A 22818-nucleotide genomic window follows, 5' to 3' on the forward strand; every position below is an offset into this window, starting at 1 on the left:
CGGCTACCCCTCCCATGTGCTTCTCTGGAGCCAGGCCTCCGAGCTCCAATTTTCTAGCTGCAAGAACCCACCGTCGCTTGCAGCCGCCCCTTTTCATCCGGCCCCATGGGGAGCCAGGCTTCCGGAGCCCCAGTCCCTCCGGTGCGAACGGGAGCTCCCCCCAACATCCCCAGACCCCGAGGCCCCTTCTCCCGATCGCCGCGTTTTCATTCTTCCCCACAAACCCCTCTCTCTCAAATGCTCCCACCTTGTCCTAGCCCCTCCCCCAGGCTATCACAACGACCCGCTACGCCCACGCCCCCATCTCTGCCAGGTCCCCCGCTGCCCGCAGGAAGACGCCCGGCCCCGGGCCGGGTGAGCCCCGTGGGAACGGTTTGTCTCGAAAACAGGAACCCGGGCCGGGGTCTGGGCGGGGCGCCCCTTCCCCACCGCAGTCCGCTTCCTGCCCCTCCCGGCTTCCTCTGCCCGACACCAGGCAGGGCGGGGGACAGGGGGTGTCTGGGGTGGGGAGCGAGGACCCTTGGTTTAGTTTCCCCCTCCGCGTCCCGCGCGGCCTGACCTCCGCTCTCCCACCCTTGGCGCGGCTCATGGCGCAGCCCCCCAACCCCCGCCCGCGGCCCTGGCCTCCCAGGCCGCGCGGCAGGGGAGGGGTTAAGCTGCCGCAGGGGCCGCCGCGTGCGGGGCGAGAGGGAGCCCCCGATGGGGGAGGCGCCGCCGGCGGTGCGGAGCCCGGTGCAGGGGCGGGGAGGAGAGGGGAGGGGGCGGCCGCGGCGCGGGGGCGGGGCGGCGGGGAGCCGGGCAGCGGCGCGGAGAGCCGGCGGGAGCCGCAGCCGCAGCGAGGTCGGCGGGCGGGAGCGCACGGAGGTGGCGCCTGCCGGGCCGGGTGCGGGCTCCTTGCCGCGGGGTCCCAAGTGTGAGTGAGCGAGCGCGGGCGGGGCGCGGGGCAGAGGACGCCCGGCCCCTAGGGGCCCCCGAGGACAGCGCAGAAGGGCTGGGGGCGGCGGGTGGGTTGGTCGGTGGGGAGTCTGTAGCCCGGGTCGGGGGTGGGAGGGACCTACCGAGAGATCCAAAGCCCCCTGGACAACCGCGGGAGGGGGCGGTGTCCGCGGCGCACCCGGGTCTTCCTAGCCACGTCTCAGCGGGACCGTCCTCGGCGAACCCCCCATTTGACAGATGAGAAAACCGAGGCTCCGAGAGGCCGAGTAACTCTCAAGGTCACATAGGGAGGAAGCGGCCGAGCTGGGCGGGATGCCTCTGGGTGGCTCCTAGGAAAAGTCTACCAGAGAACTCCATAGAGAAGCCCCCTCGCTCCTCACCCCCTGCCCGGGGGAGTATTGTATGGGCGGGGGACCTTGTGTGGGGCAAGGCTTTGCCAGTGTCCTGGGGCGAGGGCTGTCAGGTGGTTGGGGCCGCAGGGCCAGCCCTGGATCGCAGATGAAGGGGGCGGGGGTTGGAGTGGGCGTGTGTGCGCACCCACCGGGCGTGTGCATGTGTGGGAGAGTGTACATGCGTGTAGGTGCACTGTCTTGAGTGTGCGCACACGTGTGCGGATGTCAGCGCTGCCGTGGCCTCGGAACTCCAGGCTGGTCTGGTCTAGTGAGCTGCACGGCCGGAAGCCAGCCCCTTCAACGGGTTTGCTTTCTGGGGTAGAGGACTACGGGTATGTGTGCCCGCGGGTTCCTTCGTTCAGGTGTGCGGGGGTGTGGGGTGCCATTGGGTGAGTGAGAGAGAGGATGGGAGGTAATTGCCTGAGGCCCGGCTCTTTGGGAACCTCAGGCATTCTTGCACCCCGATGTGGGTCCTGGCCTGGGGTGTGGAGTGAGTGTGTCTGCGCCTGGGTGCGTAAATCCCCGCCAGTGACTGGAGTTGCTGGTGGAGTCCAACAGGGGCACTCCACCCTCCACGGCGTTAGCGCCCCCTTCTGGGCACCCCACTCTGCCCGAGTGTGGACGGCCTGTGTGTGCCCCCAGTTCGACTGTGCAGTACGGGCGGTCTGCGTCAGAGGCTGGGGATGAAGAGGGCCTGCGAAACGGCTGAGCTGGGACTCTTGGGGCCTTCACGGAGGAGGTGGCTCGGGAGCGCGCGGTTCCCAGGCCCAGGCTTCCCGCTTACGTCTCCGGGCCGCAGGGGCTCCCCGCTCCGCCCCTCTTCCCCCACCCCCACTCCCCGCTCCCAGGAATGTTCCTCTCCACCCCAGCCCGCCTCCCCGAGGGCAGGCCCCTGGGGGCTGCCGCAGCCCCGCCTCCTCTTCTCGGGAGCCCAGGAGGGGGCGACGCGGGCAGGACGCCTGGGTTCCTCCCCCCTTCTCATCCCAGGGAGAAATTCCTCTGAGGTCCCCTCAGGCTCTGGGTTCCCAAAATAACCCTGCGGGGGAAGGGAGGCTGTGGAGGGAGGGAAGCGGGAGGGGGCGCAGAACTGAGCTGCGGGGTGCTGCAGGTGCCTCTGGGGAGAGGACGTGAGGAGAAGAGAGGGCCTACAGAGAGGGCGACTGGGACACCGACCATCCCCGGGGAGTCCCTCGGCCCTCCCGTGGCTCCCAGGGTGGGCCGGAAGCTTCTTGGCCAGTTCATTTCCCAACTGGTGGGTTGCACCATCCCGGGCCAGACCGTTTAACCCCGGGGCGTGGCCGCGGGGGGAACGACTCCGCCCCTGCCCAGCAGGGGGCGTGCCCGCCCCTCCCCGTTTTTACCCTCGGGGCCGCTCCGCCGGCCTGCGCCTCCGCCGACTCCGGTTCTGCCTCTCACTCTCGGGACAGGGGTCCGGTCCGAGCCCCGTTGGAGGATCCCGGAGCGCAGCTCGGCCGAGCCTACCCGCGCCGGCGGCCATGGCGGGCACCCTGGACCTGGACAAGGGCTGCACGGTGGAGGAGCTGCTCCGTGGTTGCATCGAAGCCTTTGGTGAGTGGCACGGGAGGACACACCCAGCCTGAGCCGGGACCCCTGCCTCCCTGGGCAGATGTCGGCCCTGGACCCACCCAGCCTGCATCCTGCAGCCTCTTTAGCGAAAATCTCCCTTTCATCGCAGGGCGGAGAGGTCCACATGCTGCAGAAAGAGAAAATGTTTCCCATCCCTAGTATGCCGGCTTTGAAGGGAGGGATGGCGGGGTCCCCGGACTCTAACACTTAAGGAGAATTATCTGTCTCCCCGGGGGATCCGGAGGAACTCGCTATCTCGGCCTGGGAGCTGTTTCCGGCTGATGTGGTGGGGTGGTGAAGGGGTGCCCCTTCCCTAAGCACTCAGGAAATGACCTCTGGATTCTTGACCCCGGGGAACCCAGGCTCCTTCCGCCCCAACTGGTTCCCCTCCGGACTCAGGCCCGGCTCAGACTGCTCCTATCCTCCGGTTCCTCGGATCCTGCCTTTATCCCCCTTCCACCCCACTTTTTCTTTATAATCCGCCTCCTGGTTTCGGAGCCCTGGGAAATCAGGAGGCGGCCGGGAGCCACATCCAGCAGGCTGCAGGGTGGGGACCTGTAGGGACCACAGCCTCGAGACGAAGTGTCAACCCGCTTCTCTTTGGCCCCTCGGAGTTAGATGACTCCGGGAAGGTGCGGGACCCGCAGCTGGTGCGCATGTTCCTTATGATGCACCCCTGGTACATCCCTTCCTCTCAGCTGGCGGCCAAACTGCTCCACATATATCCTTCGCCGACTTCTCCAAGGGCCCTGCAGTCCGAGTCTGTAAGCGAGCCCCGCTGCCCAGCCCGGGTAGAGGATGGGCCTCGCTGCTAGACCTGGGCCGCCCCCACATCATAGGATTCAGGATGGGCCCAGGCTTCTGCTGGGCCCAAAGCCACGCCCCTTCCCTCCCCTTAGAACTAAGGCCCCGCCCCCTCTCCCTAACCTCCGCCTTGCTGTCTCTTCCCCACAGCCTAGGACCGGTCCCTACTCCCAGTCCAGGTCCCGCCTCTTGCTTCTCTTCCAGAACCCAGGTCCTGCTCCTAGCCTGACCCCTATTCTACCCAGGTGCCCCCACAAGGCTCACAGCTCACCTCTGCCTTCGGCCCCTTTCCAGATCTTGGGCCCTGCCCCACACCAGACACCATCCCGCAAATTTCTTCTAGAACTAGGCCCTGCCCTCCGCCTCCCTGTGGAGCTTGGGTCCCATCCCCTGCCTCCTTTTCTAGAGTAAGCCTCCATCCTTGTTTTCCTTAACTCTCCTTCACCTACCAACAATCCCGGAAGGACAACTCCAGCTCACTGCAGGTGAAAACATGCCACCTGGTCAGGTGAGTCTTCCTCTTGGGGCTCTGGCCCCTCCTCTGCTCCCTTCCCTTAGGCTTCTGACTGGCCTGAAGGAGTAGAAATAGCATGTTCTGGGAGCTGATCATGTGGGTTTGAACCGGGCTCTGTCCATGGTGGGTGTGCTGCCGCAGGCTTACCCCTTCCTGGCTCTACCCGGTCCCTGTTTTCTGATCTGCCCAATGAGGGTGGGGAAGGAAAGAGCTGGGTGAGGGGGATCACAGTCTGAGGCCCTCTCCCCCTCTTTGGGGGAACGACCATCCTGGGGTGGGGGGAGGGCTGCCCCGGGTAACTCTGAACCTCTACCAGGTACTGGATCTCAGCATTCCCAGCGGAGTTTGACTTGAATCCTGAGCTTGCTGAGCAGATCAAGGAGCTGAAGGCTCTGCTAGATCAAGAAGGGAATCGCCGGCACAGCAGCCTCATCGACATTGAGAACGTGTGCGTGGGGTGGGGGTGCTCGCAGGGCTGGGAGGGACGCTCAGCATCCCGCACCATTTGCTCTTAATAAACGTTCGTTGAATGCAGTGGTGTGAGGGTCATGTTACTCTTGCTGGACAACTTCCTGTGGCTCCCCGTCTTCTTCAGAATGCCTCAGCTGGTGATTAAGGCCTTTCACAGTCTCAGGCCAGTTTGGCATTCCCGCTGCATCTTCCACAGCCCCCTGCCCCCACCAAGCGCCTCCTCCTGCAGCCCCCAGGGTTCCCTCACCCTTTCACAGCCCCTGCATCCATTCCCACCATTGCACTTTGTTCATGTCCCCTGGCAGCCTTCTCCATGTTATCAAGACAAGTGTGGAGTGTCTGTGGGCTCTTCTAGGGCTGAATTTGTTGTTGCCGCCTCTGTCCTTTGGTGACACTTTGGGCAGACCCCTGGCACGAAGACCCCTGCACTCACGCCACGCTGTGCTGTGTTCGTCTGTGTCTGTCTCCCCTAGTAAACTGTGAGCTCCTCTCGGGCAGGAGCTGTGTCTTGCTCATCTCTGTAACCCCAGCGCCTGGCACAGTTCCTGGCACAGAGTTAGGTCTTCCATAAATCTGTGTGGAGGGCATGACGCCAGGGGAAGATGGCAGGAGATTTTTGATAGGACAGGGGACATCAGTGTCCTGCCCAGTGTCTCGCAGCGAACTTGAGTGGCATTAGTATGGGGCAACGAGGGCTAGGGCATCTCCGGCAAAGGACTCACTGCCCCTGTCCTGCCCCCCAGCCCCACCTACAAGTGGAAGCGGCAGGTGACCCAGCGGAACCCCGTGGAACAGAAGAAGCGCAAGATGTCCCTGCTGTTTGACCACCTGGAGCCCTTGGAGCTGGCGGCACATCTCACCTACTTGGAATATCGCTCCTTCTGCAAGATCCTGGTGCGGGGGCTTTCAGTCAAGAGTCGGGTGTGGGCTGGGGAGGGGGTGCCAGGAAGGATGGGGTCACAGGGCGGGATCTAGGACTACAGGGTAACTACCAAAGGGCAGCTGGAGGGGGAGGAACAGCCATTGGTGAGCGGCAGGGGGCGGGGCACTGGGTGCTGAAGGCCCTGCGCCCCCAGTTCCAGGACTATCACAGTTTCGTGACTCACGGCTGCACGGTGGACAACCCAGTCCTGGAGCGATTCATCTCCCTCTTCAACAGTGTCTCACAGTGGGTGCAGCTGATGATTCTCAGCAAGCCCACAGCCCCGCAGCGGGCGGGGGTCATCACACACTTCGTCCACGTGGCAGAGGTGCCCGCCCCTCCCCCGCCCCCAACTCCCCCAATCACCCCCGTAGGGCCGAGTCCCTCCTTTCCCCTAACCCACTGCTAGATCTTTCCCAGAAAAGCTGGGCCAAATTCTGGGCCCACTCAGTGACTCACTGCCTCCTCTCTCCCCATTTGTCCCCCAGGAACTCCTGCACCTGCAGAATTTCAACACGCTGATGGCAGTGGTTGGGGGCCTGAGCCACAGCTCCATCTCCCGCCTCAAGGAGACCCACAGCCACGTGAGCCCGGAGACCATCAAGGTGCCTGAGACCCTGGGGTCAGGGGAACAGCCTTCCCAGGGCTGGCCTCGTGAGAACTCCCAGCCCAGCTGGGGACTGGTCACTCCCTCTTCATCTGATAAATGAGGAAACTGAGACTGGGGGTTCAGCCCTTTCCCAGGCTGCACAATGAAAGCTGGCAGAGAGAGGAGGCTCACGGATGTGCTAAACTTCAAAGCTCATGCTTTTCTCTTCTCCTGCTTATTTTATTTTACTGGCCATGCTGTGAAGCATGTGGGATCTTACTTCCCTGACCAAGGATTGATCCTGTGCCCCCTGAAGTGGAAGCCCAGAGTCTTAATCACTGGACCACTTGGGAAGTTCCTATTTTATTGTAAAAAAAAAAACCAACAAAAAACATATCTGGTGCCATACATATAGACAAGTCTAGAAAACATGTGTATAGATCCCTCTCCAGGGGATCTTCCCGACCCAGGGATCAAAGCTGAGCCACAAGGGAAGACCAAGAATACTGAAGTGGGTAGCCTATCCCTTCGCCAGGGGATCTTCCCGAACCAGGGTCTTCTGCATTGTAGGCATTTTCTTTACCAACTAAGCTATCAGGGAAGCCTTCACAGTTTAAAAAAAACTAGAAAGAAGATAGGTCAAGAAGTAGAACATTGCCAGCCTCTGAAGCTCCCAGCTCTTAGAGCATAACTCCCTCCTCATCAGAGGTAACCAATGTCATGACCTTCCTAAGGATGATGACCTCCTTTTCTTTAAAAAAATATTTACTTATTTATTTTGACAACACAGCACAGCCTGTGGGATCTTAGTTCCCCAACTTGTGCTCCCTGCAGTGGAAGGGCAAAGGCAAAACCACTAGGCCACCGGGGAATCCCCGACTTTCCTTTTCTTGATGGCTTTACCACCTGTGTATGCATCTCAAAGCCACGTGGGTATTTTGTTGTCTGTTTTTGAGCTTCTTATAAATGAAATCGTGTTGTGTATGTTATTTTATTTCTTCCTTCTTTCATACATTCTGCTTTGTGCAGCAATTGTTCATTCGTCTCCATTGCTGTATAATATTTTTGTCCACTCGGTTTGTGTATCTCCTCTACTGTTGAACATTTGAGGTCATTCCAGTTTGGGCTGTTAGGAATGACACCGCTAAGTACATTCTTGGAAATCTTTGTCCTGCACTGCTCTGCCTCCGTGAGCCTCAGTTTCCTCTATTAAATGTTGATAATCTGTGCCCAGGACTGCTGGAGAGGTGTGTTATTTGGTAGTGGGTGCCCCTTTGGACTCATGACCTATGAATTCTGATTGCCAGGGGCTAAGGGAGTCAGCCTTGGGGGACAGGAGGGAGGCTTTTGACCTTTCACCCACCCCTGACTCTGCTCAGGCTCTCCCACGTGTCCAGGGCTGGGCAGGGAAAGGAGAGTTGAGCCTGTGATATGCCATGTGGACGTGGTGTGTGTGTGTGTGTGTGTGTGTGACTCTCTGCCCTTTGCCCCCCAGCTCTGGGAAGGTCTGACAGAGCTGGTGACGGCCACCGGCAACTATGGCAACTACCGGCGCCGGCTGGCGGCCTGCGTGGGTTTCCGCTTCCCCATCCTGGGTGTTCACCTCAAGGACCTGGTGGCCCTGCAGCTGGCGCTGCCGGATTGGCTGGACCCCGCCCGGACCCGACTCAATGGGGCCAAGATGAAGCAGCTCTTCAGTATCCTGGAGGAGCTGGCCATGGTGACCAGCCTCCGGCCCCCGGTGCAAGCCAACCCTGACCTGCTGAGCCTGCTGACGGTGAGGGGCCGGGCCCCTGGTCCTGCGGGCTTGGCCTTGGGCTCTCACTTCTGGTCGCAGAGCCAAGACCCAGCCTGGGCCCCTGGGTTGGGGTGACCTCGGAGCGGGGTTCCAAGCTCTGGATGGGGTTGTGGACCCCTGAGGCTGGCATGAGGGCTTGAGGCTGGGCCTGAGCCCTGGGTTGAGTTCCTAGCAGTAGGTTACGTTCAACGTTTGGGATTAAACTCTGGGTTCCGGGTAGAGGGGTGGCTTTTATTTTGTTTTTACTTTTCGGCTGCCCCACACACCTTGCGAGATCTTAGTTCCCTGCCCAGGGATTGAACCCGCACTTTCAGCAGAGAAAGTGGAGTCTTAACCACTGGACCACCAGGGAATTCCCCAGGGGTGGCTCTTAAACAAGCTCCCCTGAGCTCTGAAGTTCTAGGCTTGGTCTTGGACTTGAGCTCTGGGGTAGGAGTTGGGTTCTAGTCCACATCTGGACTGGGTTCTAATCATTGGGCCGGAGCTCAGGTTTGACGGTTTGGTGTGAAGTCTTAACCTGTTTCTAGACTCTGAGCTGGACTGGGGAATTGAAAGCTGAGCTGGAATCTGGTTGCTGGGTTGGGTGCTGTGTTGGGAGGGGGGATTTCAGAGCTCTCAGCTGGGTTGTGACCTGAATTCCTGGCTGAGATCTTAGCAGCGCGTTGTCTTCAAGGTCTGGGGCCAAGCTCTGGGTTCTGGGCTGTGTGCTGGGCTGGCGTGTGGTTGCTGGGGTGTGTTCTAAGCTGGCCTTGGTCCTCAGTCTAGCTTCTGGGCCAGGCTCAGGGCTGGGCTGTGACCCTCAGGTAGACCTGGAGGTCTGGGTTCTGGGCGTTGGGCTCCTGAGAGCAGCACAGGCCAGTGGGTGTGATAAGACTGCTGTGTCCCAGGTGTCTTTGAATTAGTCTTTTTTTTCCCTCAGGTGTCTTTGGATCAATATCAGACAGAGGATGAGCTCTACCAGCTGTCCCTGCAGCGGGAACCGCGTTCTAAGTCCTCGGTGAGGGCGGGAGCTACTGCATACCCACTTAGCCCATCCTCTTCCTCACCTCGGCCCTCCCAGGCTTAGAGGCTACCTCACCCATCCTGCTTGTCGGGCAGGCTTCCTTGTGCCCAGAGCTTACCCCCTGTCTCCTCCACTGGGCCCTGGGCTCCCACACCTCTGGCCCTCACTCAGCCTTGACCATTTCCACAGCCAACCAGCCCCACCACCTGCACACCGCCTCCCCGGCCCCCGGTGCTGGAGGAGTGGACCTCGGCTGCCAAACCCAAGCTGGATCAGGCGATCATGGTGGAGCACATTGAGAAGATGGTGGAGGTGAGACTCCAGCACCACCAGCTCTGGAGCCTGTGGGACAGACGGGGGGACACGTCCCTAGTGGTCAGCCAAGGCTCGTTTGACCAGGGCACTGCCCTGGGAGCCACCACCAGTGCCGGGCTCAGGGGCCAATGCTCGGTTGACAGAAGGCACGGGGTGCAGCTGATGGGCGGGCTTGGGACGGGGGTATGGAGAAGGGAGGTGGTGGGGAGGAAAGACAGCTGCCCGCTTCTTAGATGCCCAGGCTTCCTAACTCGGACTGGGAGTGTGGGCAGGATGGGCCAAGGCCCCTTTAACCCTCCCCGCCCCCCGACATGTCCCTCTGTGTACTTCAGTCTGTGTTCCGGAACTTTGACGTCGATGGGGACGGCCACATCTCACAGGAGGAGTTCCAGATCATCCGTGGGAATTTTCCTTATCTCAGCGCCTTTGGGGACCTCGACCAGAACCAGTGAGAGGCCTGGGGGCAGGGGCAGAGGGAAGGCAGGTTCATTTCCCCTTGGGTTTTAGCTTCCTCCTGAGAAGGATGAGGCCATTGAACCAGATGATCTTGGCAGGGGAAGCCACCCATGTGGGGAGGGGCTCTTTTTTTCTGGGAGGCTGCCAGCTGCGGAGGCTCAGGGTTACCTTGCTCATTCAGAACAATGAGCCGGAGGGTGGGGGGCATCTTCACCTGAATCTTGCAAAGACTGTGGCTTCCTGGGGACTCTTGCTACATAAATGCCACTTTATTTGTGGAGCTCACAGCCGAGAAAAAGTGTGGCAAGCTGAACTCCTGGGTAGCATGTCTTAATGAATAGATAAGAAAGGCCTGTAACTCGCAGCACCCACTTGCTTATCACCAACTCACATGCCGACAATTTGGACAAACAGCTGGTTCTCTGAAGTAGGTTATACGTGTCCCCCTGAAACCGTGTTCGCACCCCTGTTTTGCTGAGCAGACAAAATTCCAATCAAAATTTATAGTCCATCCCAAGTTGACTTTTTAATGTTATCCAGATTTCAAAAAACTGTGCCTTTTTTTGTATTATAAAAATCCATGGTTAAAAAAAATCCAGGTAGTAAAATAGATTTATAGTGAATGAAGTGTGTAAGGTAAGAAGCGAAAATTCCCTTCCTCCTTTCCCACTTAAGAGGTTGTCAGTAGTAACTATGTTAGCAACATTACTGGTGTGGCAATGCCTGTATCTCTCCAATCTTCCATGCATGGGTGCAAACTGATAAGATAATTTGTTTGTGTCTGTTTCACAGGCAAGAGGGATTATGGTATAAATCTAGTTCTAGCATTATAGTTAGTTTCTCCTCCCAGAATTGAGAACAATAGTTGAAGACAGTTTTCTAAGTTGAAAACAAATCACCTCCCTGGGTGGGGTGGATTTTTTTCCAGGCCACACTTTTTAGGGTGGGTGAAGCCCTTGCAGGGGCTTCCCTGGTGACTCAGAATCTGCCTGCAATGCGGGAGACCTGGGTTCTATCCCTGGGTTGGGAAGATCCCCTGGAGGAGGGCATGGCAACTTATTCCAGTATCCTTCCCTGGAGAAGCCCCATGGATAGAGGAGCCTGGTGGGCTATAGTCCCTGGGGTCACAAGAGTCAGACATGACTGAGCGACTAAGCACAGCACAGCCCTTGGAGACATTCAAGGCTCCAGCTTCATGCAGGCATCTCAGCCTTAACTCCCCACCTCTTGCAGATCCCAGGCAGGTATCAAAACCCAGCACCTGGCTCCTGGGGCAGCTGTACCATCAGGTCTCAACTCACTGCCTCAATTTGAAGATCTCTGTTTCTGCAACTTGGGAGTTTCCATTTCTTGCAAACTCACCTGTGCATTTAAAACAATTGGATATAGTTAAACCAGCATCTAGGTTTTTGTGGCAGTAGGGTTCTCAGGGTTTTTTTGTTTGTTTGTTTTTGTTTTTAAATCACTGTCTTGACAGAATCGCACGCTTTGTGTTTTTCTTTTTTACTTTTGTTTTCCACTTAAACCCTCATCATGGACATCTTTCCAGGCCAATTTAGGCAGAACTACCTCATTCTTTAGAACAGCTGCAGAGTATTACACTGGGTGGTGGGGCCATCATCTGCCTCCCCATTCTCCTGCTGATGGACATGTAGACTGTTCCCAGTTTTTCGCTATTAATATCCGCTATGCTGCTGTGAACATTGTACTGATGCACTCGGGCCACTATTTCTGTAGGAGAAATTCCTAGAAGTGGGATAATTGGATCAAAAGATATGCACATTCTAAATTAGGAGAGAGACTGCCAAAGTGACCTCAGGCAAGGTTGTGCCAGCTTGCACCCCCATCAGCAGTGAACAAGAGCCCATTTCTCAACTTCCTTGCCAACAGTGGATGCTATAATAAGCTTTATAATTTTGCCAGTCTAATTGGCAAATGGTGTCTTGGTTATATTTGCATTTCTTTAATATTAGTGGGGGTAGGATACCTTCCTATGTTTATCGGCCACTTCTATTTCTTCTGTTAATTGCCTGTTCGTGTTCTTTGTCCATTATTCCACTGGGTTTGTGAGTCTTGCTCATTGATTTCTCTGTTAATGGATATTAACCCTTGGTGTTGAATATGTTTGCAAAATATTTTTTCGCAGTCTGTCATTTATGTTGTCCTTTTCCATATAAAATTTTTTAAAAATGTGTGCTCAATATGTCAGTCTTTTCCTTTATGGCTTCTCGGGTTTGTGTTATGTGTAGAAGGGCTATTATCCCCTCCAGATGACAAAATTCTTCTCTTAGGGCTGTTTAGGTACTTTGAGAATTTTATTTTTTTACATTGATTGTCTTCAATTTAGCGGGAATTTAGTTTTCACGCACAGTATGAGATAGGAGCCTAAGTTTATATTTTTGAGATGGTCGGTTGTCCCAATGTGCCACTAATTTGAAGGACCACCTGGACCACCCAAATACTAATAGGCAGGAGTTTCTGATAAAGGCCCCCTTTGATGGAAATACCTCCCAATGGCCTGGCACCTGTTAGCTATTAGTACCTATTAGTCAATGCTTCGTGTGCCTATCTCATTCAACTCTTACTCAAACCCCTCTGAGATGCAGGACCTATCATCGTCCCCATTTATTGAAGAGGAAATCGAGGCACGGGGAAGAAGTCACACAGAGAAATAGAGCCCAAATTAGAACTGAGTTCTAGCTCCAGAGCACAGTGCTGACTCTTTCCCTAAAATACCTGAATAGATGAAAAGAGGGTTCTGTGGGAAGCCCCAGATTACCTGTCTGGCAGGATTCCGCAGGAGTGAGACAGGTGCAGCTTTTCCCAATCTTACCTGGTCCCCAAACTCATCAGAGAGCTCCTGACTCTCAGGAATCCCAACCAGTGTTCCATAGAGCTCACTTTGGGAAACAGAAGCTGATAAGCCCACGGAAAAGTGCAGAGCAATTTTAGTTTACACACCAGCTCTGTGAAGTGAGTAGGCAGGAATTATGACCCCCATTTTTCCAAGGAGGAAACCCAGGGCAAGTGACTAGCCCAAGACCACACAGCTAGTTGGAAGCTGCTACTACATCTGCCGGACTCCAAGTCTGGTGCTCTTTCTGTTTCACGCACGGAAGGTCAAAAGTCAGGAGTCCCGTGATGACCTTTAATTTGGTAGGGCTTTTCCCAGTAGGCTGGGTTAAGCTGGTGGTGGGTGGTCCCAGTGAAGCCCCCCCGGAGCTGAGGCCCTCCCCCGACTTCCCCTGGACAGGGACGGCTGCATCAGCAAGGAGGAGATGGTCTCCTACTTTCTGCGCTCCAGCTCTATGCTGGGCGGCCGCATGGGCTTCGTACACAACTTCCACGAGAGCAACTCCTTGCGCCCGGTCGCCTGCCGCCACTGCAAGGCCCTGGTGAGCCCCCGCCCAAGCCACGCGGCAACAGCACGGGCCAGGTTCCATCCCCGCCCCGCCCTCCCTTCTGGCCCCGCCCTCCCTTCTGGCCCCGCCCCCTGCCGGAGCCTTCTTAATCCAGGCGAACCTTAATTTCACCTGCCTCTCCTCTTGCCGGTCTGAACCAAACCCTGAGGGGCCTAAGGCTCCAGAAAGGGTCAGTTCCAGTCCCTGTCCATAGAAAGGAAGAGTCATGCCCTCTAAACCGCTCCCCCCTACCACGCCCCCCTCCTCTATTTCAGATCCTGGGCATCTACAAGCAGGGTCTCAAATGCCGAGGTGAGATGGAGTTGCAGGGCTGCTGGGCTGTTTTGGGGGAAAGAGTTACTATCTGGATGGACAGTCTTATTCTGGCGGGGCAATTGTCAAGGAGTAAATAAAGTACCTTAGGGCCAGAGAGGCATGCTGATTGATGTGAAAGGGGGTAGCCTTTAACTTGGTTTGATTGGGACTTCCCTGGGGGTCCAGGGGTTAAGACTCTGCCTCCACTGCAGGGGGCGCATGTTCCATCTCTAATCAGGGAAGTAAGATCTCACGTCTCTTGCAGCGTGGCCAAAAAACAAAAAAACCCAGGGTTTTTATTTTGGTGAGGCAGCTGCCCAGAAATGGGGAGCTTTGGAGAGGGCGCAGACTGGCAAGGAGGATGACGAAAGCGTTTGGAAAGGAAGCTCTTGTTTTGGTGGGGCAGCTGCTTAGGAGCAAAGGGACCCAGGGAGAAGTGCAGGCCTGCAGAGTGGGATGAGGAGTGGTCTGACCAGTAGATCTGGCTGGGCTGACCATCTGCCTCCCCAGCCTGTGGTGTGAACTGCCACAAGCAGTGCAAGGATCGCCTGTCAGTTGAGTGCCGGCGGCGGGCCCAGAGTATGAGTCTGGAGGGGTCTGCACCCTCTCCCTCGCCCACACATACCCACCATCGCGCCTTCAGCTTCTCCCTGCCCCGCCCTGGCAGACGAGGCTCCCGGCCTCCAGGTAAGAGGGGTCCCTTTCTGGACTGGCCTGTGGAGGGAGGGAGAGAGGGAGGCAGGCCAATGGCGGCAAAGTACGGAAACTTTTCCAGGGTGGAAACCATTCCAGAGTTTGTAATTGTCTTATTTGGGGGAGGTGATAGAGGAGGGCTGGACAGATAAGGGTGCAAGGAGGTAACCAGGGAGCCCTCAATACTTTGAGGCTGATGAGGGCAGAAACTCATGAATAAAAACAGTAAAAGCGAAACAGACTTCAAGATTCCATTTGCACTCTTATTTTGTTAGGGGGATTGACAATGGGCTTGGAGAAGGAATTTTTCAAACCATTTGCCTGTATTTCCCTTTTTGGCTGTTTTGGAGGCTATTCTGAGAACAGTCCATTGCCCCCAAATCTCCCAGCAGCTCTCTTGGAGTCATTGGTGGTTATAGGTCAGTTTTCTGAATGACAGTTCCTCAAATGACTATTTTGCTGAGAACACTGAACAAACCATGTTAAACTGGGGTGTAAGGTAGTTGACCACAACCGTTAAAATTGGCATGAGTCTTCAAAAATAGAGGCAGGCACAGGGCATAAGTTCCCCAAAATAGAAAAGATAAAACCATTTGCTTCAAGCCTTCCAGCCGTGCTGGGGTCTAAAATGTGAGACACACACAAAATTGATGTTTAAGCAAACTGCACCGATAAATCTGTGGCTGCGAAAAAGCTGTGGCAAACTGAAAACTTAGAAAAAGAGCCTCAAAAGTTGGCGTTGTTTAGTCATTCAGTGAATTGATTTCTGGTGGATGGTTCTGCTTCTGGGATGGGGCAGGGTGCCTTCGATGAGGGGGGAAGGGCTGCTCAGGGCACAGGGGCCCAGGAGTTGGTCCTGCAACCACTCTCCCTGCAGAGATCCGAGAGGAGGAGGTTCAGACGGTGGAGGACGGCGTGTTTGACATCCACTTGTAATTGATGGTAAGCCCCCCTGTAGCCTGCCCAGAGCCTCCCCACTCAGGGCTGGGGCAATGTGCGGGGGAAGAGGGGGTGGGTGCTCTGTCCAAATGACCCAGGCTAGGCAGACTCCAACATTTTTTGGGGGCGAGGAGGCTCTTACTTACAACCTCTGCTTTTCTCTTCCCAGCTGTGACTGGATCAAGCACTCATGCCTGCCTTGGAGAAAAGACTCGGACCAGAGCAGGGAGCCTGGGGTGCCGAGGCAGCAGGCTGGGGCTGGGGGGAGGGGCATGAGGGTAGCATGTGGCTGAGGGCAGGGCCAGGACTGGTGTCCCTAAGATTGTACAGACTCTTGTGAATATTTGTACTTTCCAGATGGAATAAAAAGGCCCGTGTAATTAACCTGGACCGTCAGCGCCTAGAATCCTCGTGGTGGGTAGGGGCCTGTAAATCACAGGGACTAGAACTGTGGCGTCTAAAACCCTGTAGTCAGAGAATCTTGGGAGATCTGGAATCTCATGTGCTAGAATCTTGGGGGGACTAAAATTCTGGGGGATAGAGGCTTAGAACCAAAAAACCTCAGAACAGGGAGTTTGGGGAGGGTCTAGAATCTTGAGGAGTCCAGAATCTTGGGGGGCTAAGACTTGAAAGTAGAATTGCTGAGCCTGGTGGTCATGTAGAGCCATGGCCTTCAATCTGAAGCTGAAAGTCCCTTGCTTGACAGGTGGCATTGCTTGAATACTTCCAGCAACGGGGAGCTCACTACAGAGAATCACGAGAGGGACAGGGCCGCCCCGAGTGCTGTCTGTGAGGGAAGAGGACAGGTGGGGCTGCACTCCTTGGGCTTGCACCCTCCTGGCCTGGTGCTGCCAGCCGGAAGGACAGTGACTTCCAGAGGAAATGCATATTGATCCTGCTCTCAGCCTCTGGCTGCCTCTCCTAACCCAGCTCTTCCCTCCCAAGTCTGCAGCATGATGGAGGTTTGGGGGGGTTACTGCTGCCTGAGGAAGGCTAAGGCCACTTCGAAGGCTGGTCTGGGTGAGAAGGCAGGGCTGGGGGGTCTTCCAAAGGTCCTGAAGCTGGGTCAGGCTGTCCCTGGGGTCAGGAGACTCTAGACAGCCATCTGAGAGTGGGGGCTACCTCCCCCAGCCCCCTCCCCCGAGCTGAGGCTTGTCCTACAGCAACTGCAGGGTGTCCTGGGGGTGGAGGCACCTAGCTACCACAGGCAATATCTGAAGACATGCCAATGGCCTCAGCCCCCTCCCTCAAAGTTCCTTGATCCCAAGCCCATCTTTGCCTTTGAGACCCCACACCCCTGGCCTGTTCCTCACCTGGGGTACCTCCTCCTCCCACTGTTACTTCTTAGCTGCAGCTCGGCCACCTGTTGGGTACTCCCCGCCACACCCCACACTGCCCCTCCTTCTGTCCTCAGCCCCCTCCCGCCCTTCCCCCTCTCGAGGCTGTAATATCCGTTTCACGATTTGGGGGCTGAGTTGCTATAACAACAGACTGCGATTGTGCTGTGAAGAGCAACTCGCTCCCTGCGCAGCCTCCCGCGCTGCCTCCATCCTGCAGCCTGGTCGGCGCCCCTCCCTGCTGCCCCCCAACCCCAGCCATCCTCTGCCCGGTGTGTGTGTGTACGCATATGGGTGCCCAGGTCGGCTCCGGCAGGGAGAGTGTGACATGCAACTGCCTTTTCATGGTTGTCCGTGTGAATTTGGCGGAGGAGCTTCCCATTGTGTGCATGTGTGTGCACGGGCACGCACACTGTGTTTGCTGCATTCCCCTCCACCGCGTGTCCTCACTGGACTGCGTGTGGGAGAAGGGCCACATTGGGTGGGTGCCTACTGTGGGGAGGTGTCTGGATGCAGTGGGCCCCAACTACATCCAGCAGTCTGAACCTCGGACCTGGGTGGGGAGAGACATCATTGTAGCTGGGGGAGGGGCAGGGAGGCACAGCAGCTGCCAGGTGACCTTTCCTGCCCTTGGTGGGGAAGGGTGGCCCAGGGAGCCAAGGGGGGTGTGTGTGACCACACAGAGTGTGTAAGTGCTCACTCTTACATCTCCCCCAGCCCCTTCACACACCCATCCATAAGGGTTTGAGAGAGTCTTTGTGAGTCACTACACCTGTTTGCCCATCTATGCTCTGGAGTCTGTGTGTGTTATATGTGGTGTGTGTGTGTGTGTGTGTAGGCTACAGGGAAAGCAGCAATGAGGGGATGGGTGGGGCAGTGGGTTCTGGGGTCAGAGAGGCAATTTCACATCCACTGGCCCTGACTCAGCAGTTCCCATTCTCTGGCTCAGCTAGTGTGCTTGGTGAAGGCCATCCTGAGGGTCTGTCCAAGGTCAGCGGAGGCCCTCCAAGTCTGGAACCTGGCTCAGGGATCTCTCTTTCCAAGCCCTAGGGTCCTATGGCCTGGGTCCCCCCTCTCATCCCCTCACAGGCTGGGGAGAGAGCTCTCTTGGGGGGATGTGGGTCCCCATACATCTACTCAGTAATTGACCACTCTGGGCAAAGTGCCTCAGGGGCCAGGATGACCTCGCGGGAAGGTCCTCTGTGTACACCTGTTCCCCTAGGCATGCACTTGCCCCAGGCCCGTGTGTGCACAAGTTTGTGTATGTTCTTGAGCAAGCATGTGTTTCTTGTGGGTGTTGTACCATGGGGGGGGGCATTTCTGTAGGTGTCCCTGTGTGTCCCTTTGGGAATGCCTATACACACATGGATAGGTGTGCATGGCCACGAGTATGCCTCTGAGTGCCCATGCTTGCAACAGTGGTCGAATGTGAGTGTTCTTGCGTGTAGCCTCTGGCTAAGGAAGTGCCACCTACCACTGGCTGTGCAGATCACAGACCCTGCAACAGAAATCAGAGTCATGGAGTGAGCTGGCAGAATGGTCATTCATACACACACACACACACACACACACACACACACACACACGCTCTGCCTCATTCAGAAACCCAGTGTCCAACTTTGTGATACACATGCTGGGTGCCAGGGTCCACCTTGGGCTGGTTGAGTAAATGAGGGGTCCCCTTTCTTTCACATTCATATCCATGCAGTGATGCTGATGCCCTCCCGGGGAAAACCTTCACTCCAGCACCACATTGACTCTAAAACTTCTAGTTTCAGAGTTCTGGTTGAAGGCAGCTGCTGCTAGCTTCCCTTCAGTGTTCCAGGCTGTGTGCATCCACGGCCCTGCCCCTCAATCTGCTACTAGTCCAGAGCGCCAGGCAGGACTGGGAATCAGGCTTCAAACTCTGGGCAGGGCTGTGAAACTCCAAGCCCCTAGATCTACCCCGCCCCCATCTCTGCCTTTCCCTCCCCCACCGCGCCTCTGTCCCTTTCCCAGGAAAACCCTTCCCTCCTCACTTGTAGGGGCAGCCAGGGAGCCCTTGGGCAGTAAGAGGCAGAAGCCAGGCAAGGGCTGGGAAAGGCACCTTACAGGCGCGGGCGGGGTCCCGCTTTCCTAGGCTCCGGGCAATCCAGGCCCGACACTAGGCGTGGCCAGCAGAGGGCGCTGCGGCCCGGGCCCCGCGCAGGTCCTGCTCCCTCGGTGCCCGAAGTCGGGGCCCACGGCTTCCCCTTCGACTCGCCCCAGCCCCGGGCGCTGCCACGCGGTCCGGCCGGCCGGGGGGTGCGGGACCCCAGGGCAAGAGGCTAGGGCGACTGGGTTTCCAGAAAAGTCATTGGGGCTGGTTTCGGATGTCTGCTCGGCTTCGGGGCTCAGGCGCCAGGGCTAAGGACCTCGAGAAGCGGGAAAGAACTCGGATGCCCTGAGACTGGAACGCCTGGGTTCCTCGCCGGGGAAGGAGGTGGGCCTGTGGAGCAGCGGCTGGCACCGGCGGCCTCTGCGCCTTCGCATTGGCTGCGCCGCTCGTCCGTTAGCGCGGCGTGATCCAATGCGCGCTCCCGGGGGGCGGGCACTGGTGCTGATGCTGCCGTCAGTCGGTGTTGCAGGGATGCGGCGGCGGGAGCAGCCGCCCTGACTCGCGGAGCATCCTCCTCTGAGCGGCACCGCGGCGGGGCGGGTGGACCGGCAGGCGGGCGGGGACGTGGCAGGGAGCGAGAGAGGCGCGAGGCGGCCGACGCTGCTGGCCCTGGTTCTGCCAACCGCCGGAGACGGGGCGGCCCCGGGGTTCTGATCCCCACCCTCCTCCTGGCGCCCCCAGAACCAGGTACGGGGTGAGGGGGGGCTGCGGCGGAGACGGGCGGGGGGCGGGAGCCGATCGGGGGAGGGGAACGATTGGAGGGGCGGGGGAGGCAGGAAGGATGGATTGGGGGGCGGGGGCGCTGCCGCGCTGAGAGGGCTGGCTGGGTGACAGCGAGGCGGCTAAGCGGCTGGGGGGGTTGGGGATAGGAGGCTCCCTGTGGAAGGGGCACTGGCCCCGAGCTGGGGTGAATGGAGGGGAGTGGGAGGGATGGTCACTGAAGAAGGAATGGGGCGAGAAGAAGGTGCATCCGGAGGGCTTGTGAGGGAGGCTCTGAAGCGGGGGTCCCCAGCCTCTGCTAGCCCCAAGGTCTGGAAGCAGTGCTCGTCCAGAGGGAATGGGGAGCTGTTGTGCTCTGAAGGGTCTGTAGGGGAGAGATCAGCGAGGAACTGGGCTTGGTGGTGGGGGGAGAGGGGCTGGGGAGGGGAAAGGAGTGAAGTGGAAAGGCAGGGAGCACAGGGCCAGGCCAAGAGCTCCATACTGGGGGGCACCACGGAGGACCAGGCTTTCCTGAGGGATGGGAGCCAAGGGGAGAGGAGGTTATTGGGAGGGACCAGAGGGGAAGGGGCCAAGGTGCTCCAGGCAGAGATGGGTATGTGCTGGTGGAGAGCCGGGAAAGATGGGGGGCCTGAGGGATAGGAGCGGAAGCTTGCGGGGGAAGGTTGGGGATGATGAGAGAGGGAGACTGGGAAATCAGTAGGAGGGGGCTGTGCTGGGGTGGGAACGCGCTGGGGGCGGCGACAGGGTTATGGGCAGACAGTGCTGCAGGGAGAGGAAGCTGCAGGGCCCTGGGCTTGCTCCCCACCCCCAAAGAGGAAGGGACCATTCCTCACGTCCCAGCCTCCTCCCCAGTCAAGGAGCCATCTCTCTGCTCTGGGTTCTTTGGGCTGGGGTGTGAGCCCTTGAAGCCTTGATGGGCCCTTGGAGGCAAAACTGGCTTTGGGGGGCTGTTGTCATCTCTACTCTCCAGCCCCACCTGAGTCCTAGGTGAAGGAATTCAGTGCCTCGTTGAACCAGCAAGGGCTGGGAGGGGACTCCTTCTTGGTGCCTGGAGGTGAAGGGGGGAGCTGTCCAGACCCGGCGAGTGATGAAATCTGTCTTAGGGTGTGGGTCTCGGGTCTCCAGTCCTCTTGACTGCCTCAAGGCTTCCAAACACTTCTGGCTTTTTCTGTGCTGGGGGGTGGGGTCATTCATTTCTGCCCCTCCCTCTTGTCCACATTGCCAGTGTCTAGGTATTCCTTTTGGGGCAGGGTAGACTCCTGGGCCTTGCATTCTCTATCTTCTGCTAGAGAAGTAGAAAGAGAGAAGGAGGAGAGAGGAGGAAAGAGAGGAGGGAGGTCGGCTGATCTGTGATCTGTTCACCGTAAGGCCGTCTGTTTTGTGGGGCTTTGGCCACTCAGGTACCTAGCTCCTCCTGCCTCCAGGAATGCTGGAATCCGAGGCTGGGCTGGATCTTTCTAGGGGCCAGGGGAGAAGGGTCTGGCTGGGGAGGTTCCTTCATTCCTGCTAGAGGAGGTATTCTCAGATCCATTGTGGCCTCAGATCCACAGGGGTGGGCAGGACTGACCGGCGGGCAGGGCTGACCGGCAGGCAGAGGCCAGGCGGGCGGTCACAGCGTGGCTGGGGATTTCTCTCCAGGAGCCCAGGCCTCTGCTGGCTTCTCAACCTGGGTTGAGTCCACACTCTGAGTTCCTGAGAGGAGGGGGCTGGGTTCGAGAGGGGATGGTGGGGATCTCTTTCCCCTCCAGGCCTCCAGTCTCTATCCAGCTACCCTCTCCTGCCCGCCCTTGCCAGTGACACAGACAGCTTGACACGGATACGTATGCTCGGTGACATCCACCCAGACACACACCTACACAGGCACTTACACCTGCATACACAATACACCTCCTAGCAGCACACGGCCTACACTCCCCGCCCAGAGAAACAGCCACCTCGCTGCCTGCCTCAGAGACCTCCCCCGGGTGCCCTGCTCTGCTGTGACACCCTCGGGGCCCCCACGTGCCCCCAGAGCCTCAGTGCCATGCTGTCAGCTCTCTCCCTCAGATGCATGCACCCCCCGCTCCGTCCAACCAGGCACCACCTCAGATTCGTACAGCCGTCTCAGGTGCACCTGTACTCTTCCAACAGACCTTCACTCCCTGAGACACACCCTCTCCTCACAGAGCACCGCCCCCCCCATCATCAAGCACCACATTCTCTTCTATGTCCTAAGCACTTTGCCCCAGGCTTCCAGGCGCGTGACCACAGCCTCTTCAGGTCTGACCCAGTGCTCAGCCACACCTGTCTTCCTCAGAACCTTCCCATTTCTGGGCCCCCTGCCCCCAGCACTAATCCTCATGTGTGGGGCCCTACCTCCACCTGGTGCCAAACTATCCATTCATTCTCGGCCCCCACGGGGACACCGCACCCGACAGTGAGCCCGCTCCACCTGCCTGGCCGCTCATCTGCCCAGGCGGCCCCTGGCCTGGGCCCGTCCACGCCCACAGGGCTGCAGCCCTCAGAGACTCAATCAGCAATCAATCTGGCACGTGCATAGCACCTTGCCCATCCTCGCTCCTTCCAGAGCCCTCTCTGCTGCCGCCACGGTGGGGTGGGGTCAGAGAGAGGCCGCCTGGACTCAGCTCTGCCCCTCCGTGAGCCTCAGTTTCCTCATCTGTAAAATGGGGGGGGGGGTCCCCACCTACCTCATGGGGTTCTTTCGAGGAGTAGGCCAGATGATCATGATGACAATAATAACAACAATGACTGTATTCACAGGCATTCTTTGTTTTATTGCGCTTCACAGATAATTATGTTTTTTGCAAAGTGAAGGTTTGTGGCAACCCTTCATTGTCAGATGACGGTTAGTGTATTTTAGCAATAAAGTATTTTAAAATAAAGGTATGTACATTGCTTTTTTAGACACGATGCTGTCACACATGGGACTGTAGGATCATAGGCTACTGTACAGTGTGACTGGGAAACAAAAAATTCGTGTGACTTCCTTTATCGCAATATTCGCTTTATTGTGGTGGCCTGGAATCGAACCCGTGGTATCGCCAAGGCTTTGGAGTAGGCACACTGTCCCTGCAATGAGCCCGGCTCTGTGTTGAGCACTCTGTGAACTTTGTCTGATGTGTTTGTCCTGCCCCCAGTAAATGGCGGCTATTTCCACGTTCATCACGACGTTCCGCGTGCACACATATGCCTGTCATGGGCACTGTTAGGAACGTTCCCAGGCACCTCCTGCTTACTCACAAGGCCACCCCTGGAAGCCATCTGTCCCCTCCGAATTGCTGGGATGTACCCCCCCCCCAGGCATCATCCCTCAGCTGTGCACAGCACGGGGTGGGCATGGGGGTGAGCTCACGCCTTTCACTGCCTACCTCAAACACCTCGCTCTGCCCCCAGTGTGTCGAGTCATTCATTTGCACCTCAGTCCCCAGCCCACCCACCTCCTCAGACCCACACACCTGGCAACTGCCTTGTCATGCACATCGTGAGCTG

The 22818-nt window shown here is 57.7% G+C and overlaps 1 protein-coding gene across 6 annotated transcripts; it reads left to right on the top strand.

Annotated features, from left to right (window-relative positions):
- The first annotated feature begins 796 nt into the window (after nucleotides 1–796).
- RASGRP2 (RAS guanyl releasing protein 2) lies at nucleotides 797–15511 on the top strand. Of its 6 annotated transcripts, XM_070360344.1 has the most exons (18): nucleotides 1232–1660; nucleotides 2437–2580; nucleotides 2756–2897; nucleotides 3530–3636; nucleotides 4165–4227; nucleotides 4550–4681; nucleotides 5448–5598; nucleotides 5781–5954; nucleotides 6115–6231; nucleotides 7711–7992; nucleotides 8933–9010; nucleotides 9206–9328; nucleotides 9664–9779; nucleotides 13041–13182; nucleotides 13464–13500; nucleotides 14014–14190; nucleotides 15074–15138; nucleotides 15305–15511. In XM_070360344.1, the coding sequence occupies exons 1-17, from the start codon at nucleotides 1551–1553 to the stop codon at nucleotides 15130–15132; spliced, it is 2154 nt and encodes a 717-aa protein (XP_070216445.1). In that variant the 5' UTR covers nucleotides 1232–1550; the 3' UTR covers nucleotides 15133–15138; nucleotides 15305–15511. The 6 variants fall into 6 exon arrangements, with proteins under 6 accessions (XP_070216447.1, XP_070216449.1, XP_070216445.1 ...); XM_070360346.1 differs by lacking the exons at nucleotides 1232–1660; nucleotides 2437–2580 and adding an exon at nucleotides 797–913 and having other exon boundaries at nucleotides 3534–3636; XM_070360348.1 differs by lacking the exons at nucleotides 1232–1660; nucleotides 2437–2580 and adding an exon at nucleotides 1054–1214 and having other exon boundaries at nucleotides 3534–3636.
- Nucleotides 15512–22818: the final 7307 nt, after the last annotated feature.

The sequence above is a fragment of the Bos mutus genome, chromosome 22, assembly GCF_027580195.1.
Source record: "Bos mutus isolate GX-2022 chromosome 22, NWIPB_WYAK_1.1, whole genome shotgun sequence".
NCBI classification, from domain to species: domain Eukaryota; kingdom Metazoa; phylum Chordata; class Mammalia; order Artiodactyla; family Bovidae; genus Bos; species Bos mutus.

Bases quoted from the DNA above. Each gene is read 5' to 3' on its own strand.
- RASGRP2 (XM_070360344.1), top strand. From the start codon at position 1,551: ATGTCAGCGCTGCCGTGGCCTCGGAACTCCAGGCTGGTCTGGTCTAGT. The intron at 4,682-5,447 runs GTGCGTGGGGTG...CCTGCCCCCCAG, and splicing joins CTCATCGACATTGAGAACGT to CCCCACCTACAAGTGGAAGC. The intron at 5,955-6,114 runs GTGCCCGCCCCT...TTTGTCCCCCAG, and splicing joins ACTTCGTCCACGTGGCAGAG to GAACTCCTGCACCTGCAGAA.